Genomic DNA, 13,690 nt, shown 5'->3' on the forward strand with positions numbered 1-13,690 from the left:
CTAAAGACGGACTAGGGATAAGGTGGGCCCTCTCCAGAAGGAACTGGCAGACGTGGCTGTCCGGCACAAAGAGAAGGCTGAGGCTCTCGATGCCTTCTGTGCTTCAGCCTTGGACAGCAAGCGCTCCAGCCACGCCGCCCGAGTGGAGAAAGGCAAAGGCAGGGACTGGCAGAAGAAGAGCCCAAGTCCCCTGCAGCAGAGGATCAGGTTGGAGAGCGTGTAAGGAACCTGAATGTGCACAAGGCACCCGCTGAGGTTCATCCCCAGGTCCTGAGGGAGCTGGCAGACAAAGGGGCTAGTCCACTGCCCATGGTTTTGGAGCAATGGTGGCAGTCAGGTGAAGTCCTGGAGGACTGGGCAAAGGGCAATCCGAGCCAAGAGACCAGCAGGACTGGCCCCACCACTGAGCCCTGGGCGACACCACTGGTGACCGGCCATCAGGTGGATGTCAGTCTGGTCACCACCACAGCTTGGGAGCCGCCATCCCATCCCGCCAGGCAGGGCCAGCGGAACGCCCTGCCCAGAGCCCAGAGTGCCTCCCTGAAGAGAGAGGGCCGCTGTGCTGAGAGAGCTGTAGGTGAGGGCTTGACTTGCCAGCGCTCCAAAGACTGTCCGTCCCACGCCAGCAAGTCGTCCTCCCAGCAAGTGGCCCCCCTGAGGGTCTGCAGTTGCCCCAAGTTCTTCTTTGGGCTTTGTCTCGTTGGAAAAAGGCCTCTTCCTTCAAGTGCAGCTGCAGGTGGTAAGGCCACGTGCCAGCCTGCCCCCAGCAGCTCAGTCCGTGGAGGTGGAGGTGGAGGTGGCTGAGGAAGAGTCCCAGGGCTCTGCCCACTCCTCAGACGGGAGGGAGCCAGAGCTACTTGCTCCGCCAGTACTCCAGCTTCGGGCTGTGTTTTCTTGCCCTTGGCAGCGCTCTAAGAGGCTGGAGATGTCCCAGAGACTCTCATCCTCAGAGCAGGCCCCCTCCTGGCTCTGTGGCAGGGGCAGGACCGTCTCTGCTGCTGCCCCTGCCCGCTGCCCCCTGCCAGCTTCCAGCTGGCCCGGCGAGAGGCTGGGGGGGCGGCAGGGGCCGCGCAGGGCAGCTGCCTGGCTCTCTGCCCCTGCTGCTGGGGCTGTTGCCAGCATGGCTGCATCCATGCCTTGAGCCGGGTGCTGCTGTTCCCCCGGCCGCCGGCCCCGTCGCCGGATCACAGCTGCGATCCTGCTCAGGGTGGCACGTGCCGTGCGCTGCAGCGTGTCCAGCACGGCGGGGCAGCAGCCTGTGGGGCGCTGCGGGGCAGCAGCCGTTGGCCGGCTGTGCCTGGGAGCCGCCGGGGCAGGAGATGTGCCGCGCGGGTCCCCGACTGCCTCTTGGGCCGCCTCTGCGCAGATGACGCAGGGACATTTGGGCCCTTCCGGGCCAGCAGGCTGAGGCTCCAGCAGCACCGGAATGAGGGAGGGCTTGACCCAGATGGTGTATATTTGGACGCCTTGCCCTTTGTTCTCTGACAGCTCCTCGCCGTGGCTGTCTTCTTCCGGGGACAGCGGTGGGTCTGCGTTTTCTTGCCCTCGGGACTCCCTGGAGACGTGCGGGAGCCCTGCCCACTGCCCACTGGGAGCTGACAGCTGGCTTGGCGAGGGGCTGGGGGGGCAGGCGTCCGGGCTCGGGGCCTGTGGCCTGGTGGAAGGGCTGCCGAGGCACGGGCGAACTGGGGCACGGGCTGTCGCTGTGGGCACTTGAAGGCCCCAGGGCTCTGACCATGCCTCCCGTGGCATGGGCACGGGGAGCCTCTTTTCTCTCCTCCTCCACCTTTGGTCTCCGCTGCGTTCTTCTTGGGGCAGCTCTAGGAGGCTGCAGATGTCTGAGAGCTCCTCGCAGCACGCCCCATCCTCGCTCGCTGCCACTGGCAGGACGGCCTCGGCTGCTGTCCCTGCCCACTGCCCACTGAGAGCTTCCAGGTCACTTGGCAAGGGGCTGAGGGCGCAGCGGTCTGGAAAGCCGTCCGGGGTGGGGGTCTTTGCCCTGGTGGAAGGGCTTGTGAGACTGAGCCCTGGGCCGTGGACTGGGGTTGTGCCTGCTTGAGAGCTCCCGGGCTCTGCCCATGCCTGGCACGGGAGGGACCCTGAGCTACATTCTTGCCCACTGCTCCAGCTTTCCTCTGGGCTTTCATCCCCCGTTGACAGCTCGAAGAGGCTGGAGATGTCCCAGAGGCTCTCGTCCTCGGAGCAGGCCTGGTCCTCCCTCTCTGCCACTGGCAGCACTGCCCCCGCTGCTGCCCCGGCCCACTGCCCACGGAGGGCTTCCAGATGGCTTGGGAAGGGGCTGGGGGGACAGCAGGGGCTTTGCAGGGCAGAGTCCTGCCTCTCTGACCCTGCTGCTGCGGATGTTCCTGCTCTGGCTGCCTCCCTACCTTGTTCCACCTCCCTCTGTGGCTCCGGCTTCTGGCCACGTCGCCGCATCCCAACCGCCAGCCTGCTGCGGGCGGCGCGTGCCACGCGCTGCAGGGTGCCCAGCACAGCGCGGCCGCGGCCTCTGGGGCTGCGTGGGGCAGCTGCCTGGCTCTCTGCCCCTGCTGCTCTCACCTGCTCAGCTGCGGCAGCAGCAGAAGAGGCGCTCTTCTCCTCTTCCTGCGCTGCTGCCTGCGTCTGCCAGTTGTCCACCTGCGGCGAGGAGGAGGAGGAGAAGGCGCTGTGAGAGGCAGGCGGTTGCCATGGCACGGCAGGCCCCTCCGTGCCCACAAGCCCAGCCCTGGCCCCAAGGCAGCTCTCTGCTCCCCCATCCTTCACCTTGTGCTTCCTCTGCCAGCTCGACAGCCACTTGCGTGGCTGCAAGTCGGTGAACTTCTTCGTCGTCCACATCTTCCGCGTCGGCTACTTCCTCTGCCGCTGAGGTCCCCGAGAGAGATGCTGCCTCGTGAGACAGATGCTCTCCTGGGAGAAAGAGGGTACTGCAGGGCTCTGCCCTCCTAAATAGCCTCCCGGGCAGGGCGGGGCCCCGCGCTGTCACAATGGCCCGCGGGCCCAAGGAGGCCCCGCATCACAAAGGGCCCGGCAACGCGCCGCCGCTGTCACAATGGGCCGTTTCCCGGCGCCCCGAGGACGGCAGCGCAGGGGGCGCACAACTGGCTGCGGCTGGCTGCAACTACTTGCAACCGCCTGTGCCCGGCACAAGGCTCCCCCGCTTTCCCCTCACAGACGCTCCAGCCGGCCCCAGCCAACAGCTCCCGCACGGCCCCGCTGCCCGCGGCCTCCCCGCACTTCAGCCCTGTCTGCATCCCGCAGCTGGCGCTGCCACCGCCCTGGGCAGCCAGCCGTGGCCGCGGGATGTCCCAGGCTCGGAGAGACAAGTCACTTGTGGCTCGAATTGCCTTGCGAAGGTTTCGGGATTGCCAACCAGCACGCCCTTCTGTGCACAACTGGCAATAAAGCAAACCCCTCGACCGCGTGTGTGTGGATCGGCCTCTTGCACTCAGCGGGAAAGAACCCGCTTTGGGACAACGGGGGGTCCTGGGGACTTGCGGGGGCAGGACACGTGCTGTGCAGCTCAGCGTCTCTGCCCACACTGCTGGGGGAACTGGGCCCCTCCTGGCAACCAGTGCGGGGCTTCAGCAACACGGCCGGCTACAAGGGCCCAACCCAGACAGCGTGCCCTTGGCTGGCTTTCCTGCTTTCCTGAGACAGCTTTTTCTCCTTCTTTCTTCCCCGTGGGACACCGCTTGCTCTCAGATTTCTTGCCCTTGGCACAGCTCTAGGAGGCTGCAGATGTCCCAGAGCCACTGCCATCAGGCCCCATCCTGGGGGCTCGGGGCCACTGGCAGCACTGCCTCCACTGCTGCCCCTGCCCGCTGCCCACTGCGAGCTTCCAATGGCCTTGGCGACGGCCTGGAGGTCCAGCAGGAAAAGTTGGGCGGAGTCAGAGCCTTTGCCCACAGGGGAGGCCTTCTGATGGGAGAGCTGGGCCATTGACTGTGGGGCTGCACCGTTGAAGGTGCCAGGGCTCTGCCCATGCCTGGCGCTGGAAGGAAACTCAGCTCCCCTCCTGCCCAGTGCTCCAGCTTGGCTGTGGGTTTTCTTCCCCTTTGGGACAGCTCTAGCAGCATGCAGATGGAAACAAAGTAACCAGAGGGTAGAACATCCTAGCTAGCACTCCTAGATCCGGGGGAGATCCACCTAACACCAATCCCCAGAGGTCAGAGCCACCAGCACCAAAGGGCCGCCTGGTGCTGCTTTTCTTTGCTCTGGCCTCCTGTGGCCACTGCCGCCCCTCAGGCAGCGCTTCCAGGGTGCCAGCCATTCTCAGACTGGCTTAGGGGCTGCGGGGGCTGTGCTGTGGGGCGGTGCTCCCGGGCTGCTTCGGACTTCAGCTGCTCCAGGCAGCAGCTCCAAGAGCCTCCCAAGGAGGCTCCAAGGGGCTGCATTGGGGCAGGGCATCCTTTCACCCTCCTGCCATTCCACCTCTCCATTCCCCACACGGACACACTTGACTTGCTCAGTCCCCTCTGGCACCGCCGGCCGGGATCCCCCCACTCACAGGCCCAGCCCCGTGTGGCCACTCTGCCCCAGCCCGCAGCAGGACTTCCCCCTCTCCTCCACACATCCCTCCCACCCCAGGCAGCGCCCTTCTCCTTCGCCCCACCCAACGCACGCCGGCCCCAGCAACTAAAAGCCTTGGGTCTTCAGGAGGCTTTCTTGCCCCCAAATCAAGGACTACAGCCTGACCAAAAGAACCACCAGCGCTGCTTGTGGATCAAACCACTAGTTTTATTTCAAGAAAGGCATCTAGATATTCTGTTGTCCTTTAGCAGCGGCCCAGCCCCGCAAGACACCTCTTCCAAGAACTCCTCCTTCTAAAAGGGAGGGCAGCAACACACGAACTTCGGGAGATCCTGAAAAACTAACTTCTACTTCCAAGAAAGGAAGACCCACTCGCTGGCTGTTCCCCAGCTCTGCTTACAGACGTCCCTGGGCTGCCTTCAGCCTCCAGGACAGCTCTATTGCACACACCCGCACCAAGGGACACAGCTCAGCTGCCTAAGGAACAAGTCCTAGCCCAACCCCCAAATATTATTCGCTTTCAAAACACAACCTTCCTGAGCCTTTTCTTTCCAAACCAATCTTTATTTTAAACTTCCACAAGTCTATCTTAAATACTAGGCTCTCCTAGGTCAGCGCCCATGCTAAAGCACCCTTTGTCATTTTGGTCATGAAACGGGACTAGAAAGCATGAGGCGGCCTTTAGCTTGTCCTTTGAAATTCCAGTGGAGAGCACTGCTAACACCTAGCCCTACTTTATCCTACGCAACTTAACTCGACTAATTCTTCCCTACCCCTACTTTAACCTAAAAAACTTAAGGGGACTTCTTCCTATTTCGGGGAACGGAAACAAGGACAGGTGGCCTGGGAGGATGGGGACAAGGGGAGGGAAGCTGGGGACAAGGGTGGGAAAGCCAAGGCCCGGCTCGACTGGAGTCTGGCCGGAGCTCTTCAGGAGAACAGGAAGGGCCTCTACAGCTATCTTGCTAAAGACGGACTAGGGATAAGGTGGGCCCTCTCCAGAAGGAACTGGCAGACGTGGCTGTCCGGCACAAAGAGAAGGCTGAGGCTCTCGATGCCTTCTGTGCTTCAGCCTTGGACAGCAAGCGCTCCAGCCACGCCGCCCGAGTGGAGAAAGGCAAAGGCAGGGACTGGCAGAAGAAGAGCCCAAGTCCCCTGCAGCAGAGGATCAGGTTGGAGAGCGTGTAAGGAACCTGAATGTGCACAAGGCACCCGCTGAGGTTCATCCCCAGGTCCTGAGGGAGCTGGCAGACAAAGGGGCTAGTCCACTGCCCATGGTTTTGGAGCAATGGTGGCAGTCAGGTGAAGTCCTGGAGGACTGGGCAAAGGGCAATCCGAGCCAAGAGACCAGCAGGACTGGCCCCACCACTGAGCCCTGGGCGACACCACTGGTGACCGGCCATCAGGTGGATGTCAGTCTGGTCACCACCACAGCTTGGGAGCCGCCATCCCATCCCGCCAGGCAGGGCCAGCGGAACGCCCTGCCCAGAGCCCAGAGTGCCTCCCTGAAGAGAGAGGGCCGCTGTGCTGAGAGAGCTGTAGGTGAGGGCTTGACTTGCCAGCGCTCCAAAGACTGTCCGTCCCACGCCAGCAAGTCGTCCTCCCAGCAAGTGGCCCCCCTGAGGGTCTGCAGTTGCCCCAAGTTCTTCTTTGGGCTTTGTCTCGTTGGAAAAAGGCCTCTTCCTTCAAGTGCAGCTGCAGGTGGTAAGGCCACGTGCCAGCCTGCCCCCAGCAGCTCAGTCCGTGGAGGTGGAGGTGGAGGTGGCTGAGGAAGAGTCCCAGGGCTCTGCCCACTCCTCAGACGGGAGGGAGCCAGAGCTACTTGCTCCGCCAGTACTCCAGCTTCGGGCTGTGTTTTCTTGCCCTTGGCAGCGCTCTAAGAGGCTGGAGATGTCCCAGAGACTCTCATCCTCAGAGCAGGCCCCCTCCTGGCTCTGTGGCAGGGGCAGGACCGTCTCTGCTGCTGCCCCTGCCCGCTGCCCCCTGCCAGCTTCCAGCTGGCCCGGCGAGAGGCTGGGGGGGCGGCAGGGGCCGCGCAGGGCAGCTGCCTGGCTCTCTGCCCCTGCTGCTGGGGCTGTTGCCAGCATGGCTGCATCCATGCCTTGAGCCGGGTGCTGCTGTTCCCCCGGCCGCCGGCCCCGTCGCCGGATCACAGCTGCGATCCTGCTCAGGGTGGCACGTGCCGTGCGCTGCAGCGTGTCCAGCACGGCGGGGCAGCAGCCTGTGGGGCGCTGCGGGGCAGCAGCCATTGGCCGGCTGTGCCTGGGACCCGCCGGGGCAGGAGATGTGCCGCGCGGGTCCCCGACTGCCTCTTGGGCCGCCTCTGCGCAGATGACGCAGGGACATTTGGGCCCTTCCGGGCCAGCAGGCTGAGGCTCCAGCAGCACCGGAATGAGGGAGGGCTTGACCCAGATGGTGTATATTTGGACGCCTTGCCCTTTGTTCTCTGACAGCTCCTCGCCGTGGCTGTCTTCTTCCGGGGACAGCGGTGGGTCTGCGTTTTCTTGCCCTCGGGACTCCCTGGAGACGTGCGGGAGCCCTGCCCACTGCCCACTGGGAGCTGACAGCTGGCTTGGCGAGGGGCTGGGGGGGCAGGCGTCCGGGCTCGGGGCCTGTGGCCTGGTGGAAGGGCTGCCGAGGCACGGGCGAACTGGGGCACGGGCTGTCGCTGTGGGCACTTGAAGGCCCCAGGGCTCTGACCATGCCTCCCGTGGCATGGGCACGGGGAGCCTCTTTTCTCTCCTCCTCCACCTTTGGTCTCCGCTGCGTTCTTCTTGGGGCAGCTCTAGGAGGCTGCAGATGTCTGAGAGCTCCTCGCAGCACGCCCCATCCTCGCTCGCTGCCACTGGCAGGACGGCCTCGGCTGCTGTCCCTGCCCACTGCCCACTGAGAGCTTCCAGGTCACTTGGCAAGGGGCTGAGGGCGCAGCGGTCTGGAAAGCCGTCCGGGGTGGGGGTCTTTGCCCTGGTGGAAGGGCTTGTGAGACTGAGCCCTGGGCCGTGGACTGGGGTTGTGCCTGCTTGAGAGCTCCCGGGCTCTGCCCATGCCTGGCACGGGAGGGACCCTGAGCTACATTCTTGCCCACTGCTCCAGCTTTCCTCTGGGCTTTCATCCCCCGTTGACAGCTCGAAGAGGCTGGAGATGTCCCAGAGGCTCTCGTCCTCGGAGCAGGCCTGGTCCTCCCTCTCTGCCACTGGCAGCACTGCCCCCGCTGCTGCCCCGGCCCACTGCCCACGGAGGGCTTCCAGATGGCTTGGGAAGGGGCTGGGGGGACAGCAGGGGCTTTGCAGGGCAGAGTCCTGCCTCTCTGACCCTGCTGCTGCGGATGTTCCTGCTCTGGCTGCCTCCCTACCTTGTTCCACCTCCCTCTGTGGCTCCGGCTTCTGGCCACGTCGCCGCATCCCAACCGCCAGCCTGCTGCGGGCGGCGCGTGCCACGCGCTGCAGGGTGCCCAGCACAGCGCGGCCGCGGCCTCTGGGGCTGCGTGGGGCAGCTGCCTGGCTCTCTGCCCCTGCTGCTCTCACCTGCTCAGCTGCGGCAGCAGCAGAAGAGGCGCTCTTCTCCTCTTCCTGCGCTGCTGCCTGCGTCTGCCAGTTGTCCACCTGCGGCGAGGAGGAGGAGGAGAAGGCGCTGTGAGAGGCAGGCGGTTGCCATGGCACGGCAGGCCCCTCCGTGCCCACAAGCCCAGCCCTGGCCCCAAGGCAGCTCTCTGCTCCCCCATCCTTCACCTTGTGCTTCCTCTGCCAGCTCGACAGCCACTTGCGTGGCTGCAAGTCGGTGAACTTCTTCGTCGTCCACATCTTCCGCGTCGGCTACTTCCTCTGCCGCTGAGGTCCCCGAGAGAGATGCTGCCTCGTGAGACAGATGTTCTCCTGGGAGAAAGAGGGTACTGCAGGGCTCTGCCCTCCTAAATAGCCTCCCGGGCAGGGCGGGGCCCCGCGCTGTCACAATGGCCCGCGGGCCCAAGGAGGCCCCGCATCACAAAGGGCCCGGCAACGCGCCGCCGCTGTCACAATGGGCCGTTTCCCGGCGCCCCGAGGACGGCAGCGCAGGGGGCGCACAACTGGCTGCGGCTGGCTGCAACTACTTGCAACCGCCTGTGCCCGGCACAAGGCTCCCCCGCTTTCCCCTCACAGACGCTCCAGCCGGCCCCAGCCAACAGCTCCCGCACGGCCCCGCTGCCCGCGGCCTCCCCGCACTTCAGCCCTGTCTGCATCCCGCAGCTGGCGCTGCCACCGCCCTGGGCAGCCAGCCGTGGCCGCGGGATGTCCCAGGCTCGGAGAGACAAGTCACTTGTGGCTCGAATTGCCTTGCGAAGGTTTCGGGATTGCCAACCAGCACGCCCTTCTGTGCACAACTGGCAATAAAGCAAACCCCTCGACCGCGTGTGTGTGGATCGGCCTCTTGCACTCAGCGGGAAAGAACCCGCTTTGGGACAACGGGGGGTCCTGGGGACTTGCGGGGGCAGGACACGTGCTGTGCAGCTCAGCGTCTCTGCCCACACTGCTGGGGGAACTGGGCCCCTCCTGGCAACCAGTGCGGGGCTTCAGCAACACGGCCGGCTACAAGGGCCCAACCCAGACAGCGTGCCCTTGGCTGGCTTTCCTGCTTTCCTGAGACAGCTTTTTCTCCTTCTTTCTTCCCCGTGGGACACCGCTTGCTCTCAGATTTCTTGCCCTTGGCACAGCTCTAGGAGGCTGCAGATGTCCCAGAGCCACTGCCATCAGGCCCCATCCTGGGGGCTCGGGGCCACTGGCAGCACTGCCTCCACTGCTGCCCCTGCCCGCTGCCCACTGCGAGCTTCCAATGGCCTTGGCGACGGCCTGGAGGTCCAGCAGGAAAAGTTGGGCGGAGTCAGAGCCTTTGCCCACAGGGGAGGCCTTCTGATGGGAGAGCTGGGCCATTGACTGTGGGGCTGCACCGTTGAAGGTGCCAGGGCTCTGCCCATGCCTGGCGCTGGAAGGAAACTCAGCTCCCCTCCTGCCCAGTGCTCCAGCTTGGCTGTGGGTTTTCTTCCCCTTTGGGACAGCTCTAGCAGCATGCAGATGGAAACAAAGTAACCAGAGGGTAGAACATCCTAGCTAGCACTCCTAGATCCGGGGGAGATCCACCTAACACCAATCCCCAGAGGCCAGAGCCACCAGCACCAAAGGGCCGCCTGGTGCTGCTTTTCTTTGCTCTGGCCTCCTGTGGCCACTGCCGCCCCTCAGGCAGCGCTTCCAGGGTGCCAGCCATTCTCAGACTGGCTTAGGGGCTGCGGGGGCTGTGCTGTGGGGCGGTGCTCCCGGGCTGCTTCGGACTTCAGCTGCTCCAGGCAGCAGCTCCAAGAGCCTCCCAAGGAGGCTCCAAGGGGCTGCATTGGGGCAGGGCATCCTTTCACCCTCCTGCCATTCCACCTCTCCATTCCCCACACGGACACACTTGACTTGCTCAGTCCCCTCTGGCACCGCCAACCGGGATCCCCCCACTCACAGGCCCAGCCCCGTGTGGCCACTCTGCCCCAGCCCGCAGCAGGACTTCCCCCTCTCCTCCACGCATCCCTCCCACCCCAGGCAGCGCCCTTCTCCTTCGCCCCACCCAACGCACGCCGGCCCCAGCAACTAAAAGCCTTGGGTCTTCAGGAGGCTTTCTTGCCCCCAAATCAAGGACTACAGCCTGACCAAAAGAACCACCAGCGCTGCTTGTGGATCAAACCACTAGTTTTATTTCAAGAAAGGCATCTAGATATTCTGTTGTCCTTTAGCAGCGGCCCAGCCCCGCAAGACACCTCTTCCAAGAACTCCTCCTTCTAAAAGGGAGGGCAGCAACACACGAACTTCGGGAGATCCTGAAAAACTAACTTCTACTTCCAAGAAAGGAAGACCCACTCGCTGGCTGTTCCCCAGCTCTGCTTACAGACGTCCCTGGGCTGCCTTCAGCCTCCAGGACAGCTCTATTGCACACACCCGCACCAAGGGACACAGCTCAGCTGCCTAAGGAACAAGTCCTAGCCCAACCCCCAAATATTATTCGCTTTCAAAACACAACCTTCCTGAGCCTTTTCTTTCCAAACCAATCTTTATTTTAAACTTCCACAAGTCTATCTTAAATACTAGGCTCTCCTAGGTCAGCGCCCATGCTAAAGCACCCTTTGTCATTTTGGTCATGAAACGGGACTAGAAAGCATGAGGCGGCCTTTAGCTTGTCCTTTGAAATTCCAGTGGAGAGCACTGCTAACACCTAGCCCTACTTTATCCTACGCAACTTAACTCGACTAATTCTTCCCTACCCCTACTTTAACCTAAAAAACTTAAGGGGACTTCTTCCTATTTCGGGGAACGGAAACAAGGACAGGTGGCCTGGGAGGATGGGGACAAGGGGAGGGAAGCTGGGGACAAGGGTGGGAAAGCCAAGGCCCGGCTCGACTGGAGTCTGGCCGGAGCTCTTCAGGAGAACAGGAAGGGCCTCTACAGCTATCTTGCTAAAGACGGACTAGGGATAAGGTGGGCCCTCTCCAGAAGGAACTGGCAGACGTGGCTGTCCGGCACAAAGAGAAGGCTGAGGCTCTCGATGCCTTCTGTGCTTCAGCCTTGGACAGCAAGCGCTCCAGCCACGCCGCCCGAGTGGAGAAAGGCAAAGGCAGGGACTGGCAGAAGAAGAGCCCAAGTCCCCTGCAGCAGAGGATCAGGTTGGAGAGCGTGTAAGGAACCTGAATGTGCACAAGGCACCCGCTGAGGTTCATCCCCAGGTCCTGAGGGAGCTGGCAGACAAAGGGGCTAGTCCACTGCCCATGGTTTTGGAGCAATGGTGGCAGTCAGGTGAAGTCCTGGAGGACTGGGCAAAGGGCAATCCGAGCCAAGAGACCAGCAGGACTGGCCCCACCACTGAGCCCTGGGCGACACCACTGGTGACCGGCCATCAGGTGGATGTCAGTCTGGTCACCACCACAGCTTGGGAGCCGCCATCCCATCCCGCCAGGCAGGGCCAGCGGAACGCCCTGCCCAGAGCCCAGAGTGCCTCCCTGAAGAGAGAGGGCCGCTGTGCTGAGAGAGCTGTAGGTGAGGGCTTGACTTGCCAGCGCTCCAAAGACTGTCCGTCCCACGCCAGCAAGTCGTCCTCCCAGCAAGTGGCCCCCCTGAGGGTCTGCAGTTGCCCCAAGTTCTTCTTTGGGCTTTGTCTCGTTGGAAAAAGGCCTCTTCCTTCAAGTGCAGCTGCAGGTGGTAAGGCCACGTGCCAGCCTGCCCCCAGCAGCTCAGTCCGTGGAGGTGGAGGTGGAGGTGGCTGAGGAAGAGTCCCAGGGCTCTGCCCACTCCTCAGACGGGAGGGAGCCAGAGCTACTTGCTCCGCCAGTACTCCAGCTTCGGGCTGTGTTTTCTTGCCCTTGGCAGCGCTCTAAGAGGCTGGAGATGTCCCAGAGACTCTCATCCTCAGAGCAGGCCCCCTCCTGGCTCTGTGGCAGGGGCAGGACCGTCTCTGCTGCTGCCCCTGCCCGCTGCCCCCTGCCAGCTTCCAGCTGGCCCGGCGAGAGGCTGGGGGGGCGGCAGGGGCCGCGCAGGGCAGCTGCCTGGCTCTCTGCCCCTGCTGCTGGGGCTGTTGCCAGCATGGCTGCATCCATGCCTTGAGCCGGGTGCTGCTGTTCCCCCGGCCGCCGGCCCCGTCGCCGGATCACAGCTGCGATCCTGCTCAGGGTGGCACGTGCCGTGCGCTGCAGCGTGTCCAGCACGGCGGGGCAGCAGCCTGTGGGGCGCTGCGGGGCAGCAGCCGTTGGCCGGCTGTGCCTGGGACCCGCCGGGGCAGGAGATGTGCCGCGCGGGTCCCCGACTGCCTCTTGGGCCGCCTCTGCGCAGATGACGCAGGGACATTTGGGCCCTTCCGGGCCAGCAGGCTGAGGCTCCAGCAGCACCGGAATGAGGGAGGGCTTGACCCAGATGGTGTATATTTGGACGCCTTGCCCTTTGTTCTCTGACAGCTCCTCGCCGTGGCTGTCTTCTTCCGGGGACAGCGGTGGGTCTGCGTTTTCTTGCCCTCGGGACTCCCTGGAGACGTGCGGGAGCCCTGCCCACTGCCCACTGGGAGCTGACAGCTGGCTTGGCGAGGGGCTGGGGGGGCAGGCGTCCGGGCTCGGGGCCTGTGGCCTGGTGGAAGGGCTGCCGAGGCACGGGCGAACTGGGGCACGGGCTGTCGCTGTGGGCACTTGAAGGCCCCAGGGCTCTGACCATGCCTCCCGTGGCATGGGCACGGGGAGCCTCTTTTCTCTCCTCCTCCACCTTTGGTCTCCGCTGCGTTCTTCTTGGGGCAGCTCTAGGAGGCTGCAGATGTCTGAGAGCTCCTCGCAGCACGCCCCATCCTCGCTCGCTGCCACTGGCAGGACGGCCTCGGCTGCTGTCCCTGCCCACTGCCCACTGAGAGCTTCCAGGTCACTTGGCAAGGGGCTGAGGGCGCAGCGGTCTGGAAAGCCGTCCGGGGTGGGGGTCTTTGCCCTGGTGGAAGGGCTTGTGAGACTGAGCCCTGGGCCGTGGACTGGGGTTGTGCCTGCTTGAGAGCTCCCGGGCTCTGCCCATGCCTGGCACGGGAGGGACCCTGAGCTACATTCTTGCCCACTGCTCCAGCTTTCCTCTGGGCTTTCATCCCCCGTTGACAGCTCGAAGAGGCTGGAGATGTCCCAGAGGCTCTCGTCCTCGGAGCAGGCCTGGTCCTCCCTCTCTGCCACTGGCAGCACTGCCCCCGCTGCTGCCCCGGCCCACTGCCCACGGAGGGCTTCCAGATGGCTTGGGAAGGGGCTGGGGGGACAGCAGGGGCTTTGCAGGGCAGAGTCCTGCCTCTCTGACCCTGCTGCTGCGGATGTTCCTGCTCTGGCTGCCTCCCTACCTTGTTCCACCTCCCTCTGTGGCTCCGGCTTCTGGCCACGTCGCCGCATCCCAACCGCCAGCCTGCTGCGGGCGGCGCGTGCCACGCGCTGCAGGGTGCCCAGCACAGCGCGGCCGCGGCCTCTGGGGCTGCGTGGGGCAGCTGCCTGGCTCTCTGCCCCTGCTGCTCTCACCTGCTCAGCTGCGGCAGCAGCAGAAGAGGCGCTCTTCTCCTCTTCCTGCGCTGCTGCCTGCGTCTGCCAGTTGTCCACCTGCGGCGAGGAGGAGGAGGAGAAGGCGCTGTGAGAGGCAGGCGGTTGCCATGGCACGGCAGG

General features: G+C 64.0%; 3 protein-coding genes across 3 annotated transcripts in view; all 3 read right to left on the minus strand.

Annotated features, from left to right (window-relative positions):
- On the minus strand, positions 1 to 3,084 carry LOC135415102 (uncharacterized). Its single transcript, XM_064656659.1, has 3 exons — positions 2,764 to 3,084; positions 1,117 to 2,637; positions 1 to 228 (listed from the first exon to the last, which is right to left on the minus strand). The coding sequence occupies exons 1-3, from the start codon at positions 2,833 to 2,835 to the stop codon at positions 1 to 3; spliced, it is 1,821 nt and encodes a 606-aa protein (XP_064512729.1). The 5' UTR covers positions 2,836 to 3,084.
- Positions 3,045 to 8,579, minus strand: LOC135415103 (uncharacterized). Its single transcript, XM_064656660.1, has 3 exons — positions 8,259 to 8,579; positions 6,579 to 8,132; positions 3,045 to 3,344 (listed from the first exon to the last, which is right to left on the minus strand). The coding sequence occupies exons 1-3, from the start codon at positions 8,328 to 8,330 to the stop codon at positions 3,045 to 3,047; spliced, it is 1,926 nt and encodes a 641-aa protein (XP_064512730.1). The 5' UTR covers positions 8,331 to 8,579.
- LOC135415104 (uncharacterized) overlaps positions 8,540 to 13,690 on the minus strand; it is a 5,535-nt gene continuing 384 nt past the window's right edge. Inside the window, exons 2-3 of the mRNA XM_064656661.1 lie at positions 12,074 to 13,627; positions 8,540 to 8,839 (exon numbers count right to left, since the gene is read on the minus strand). Coding sequence (XP_064512731.1) covers positions 8,540 to 8,839; positions 12,074 to 13,627 — 1,854 coding nt within the window. The remainder of the gene's footprint in view (positions 8,840 to 12,073; positions 13,628 to 13,690) is intronic.

The sequence above is a fragment of the Pseudopipra pipra genome, chromosome 5 (genome assembly GCF_036250125.1).
Source record: "Pseudopipra pipra isolate bDixPip1 chromosome 5, bDixPip1.hap1, whole genome shotgun sequence".
In the NCBI taxonomy this organism is placed as follows: Eukaryota; Metazoa; Chordata; class Aves; order Passeriformes; family Pipridae; genus Pseudopipra; species Pseudopipra pipra.

Excerpts from the sequence above, each read along its gene's own strand:
- LOC135415102 (XM_064656659.1), bottom strand. The coding sequence starts at position 2,835 with ATGTGGACGACGAAGAAGTTCACCGACTTGCAGCCACGCAAGTGGCTG. Across the intron at positions 2,638-2,763 it reads GCTGGCAGAGGAAGCACAAG|GTGGACAACTGGCAGACGCA; the intron begins GTGAAGGATGGG and ends TCCTCGCCGCAG. Across the intron at positions 229-1,116 it reads GCATGGATGCAGCCATGCTG|GTTCCTTACACGCTCTCCAA; the intron begins GCAACAGCCCCA and ends GTGCACATTCAG.
- LOC135415103 (XM_064656660.1), bottom strand. The coding sequence starts at position 8,330 with ATGTGGACGACGAAGAAGTTCACCGACTTGCAGCCACGCAAGTGGCTG. Across the intron at positions 8,133-8,258 it reads GCTGGCAGAGGAAGCACAAG|GTGGACAACTGGCAGACGCA; the intron begins GTGAAGGATGGG and ends TCCTCGCCGCAG. Across the intron at positions 3,345-6,578 it reads CAGCAGGGGCAGAGAGCCAG|GCAATTCGAGCCACAAGTGA; the intron begins GCAGCTGCCCTG and ends AACCTTCGCAAG.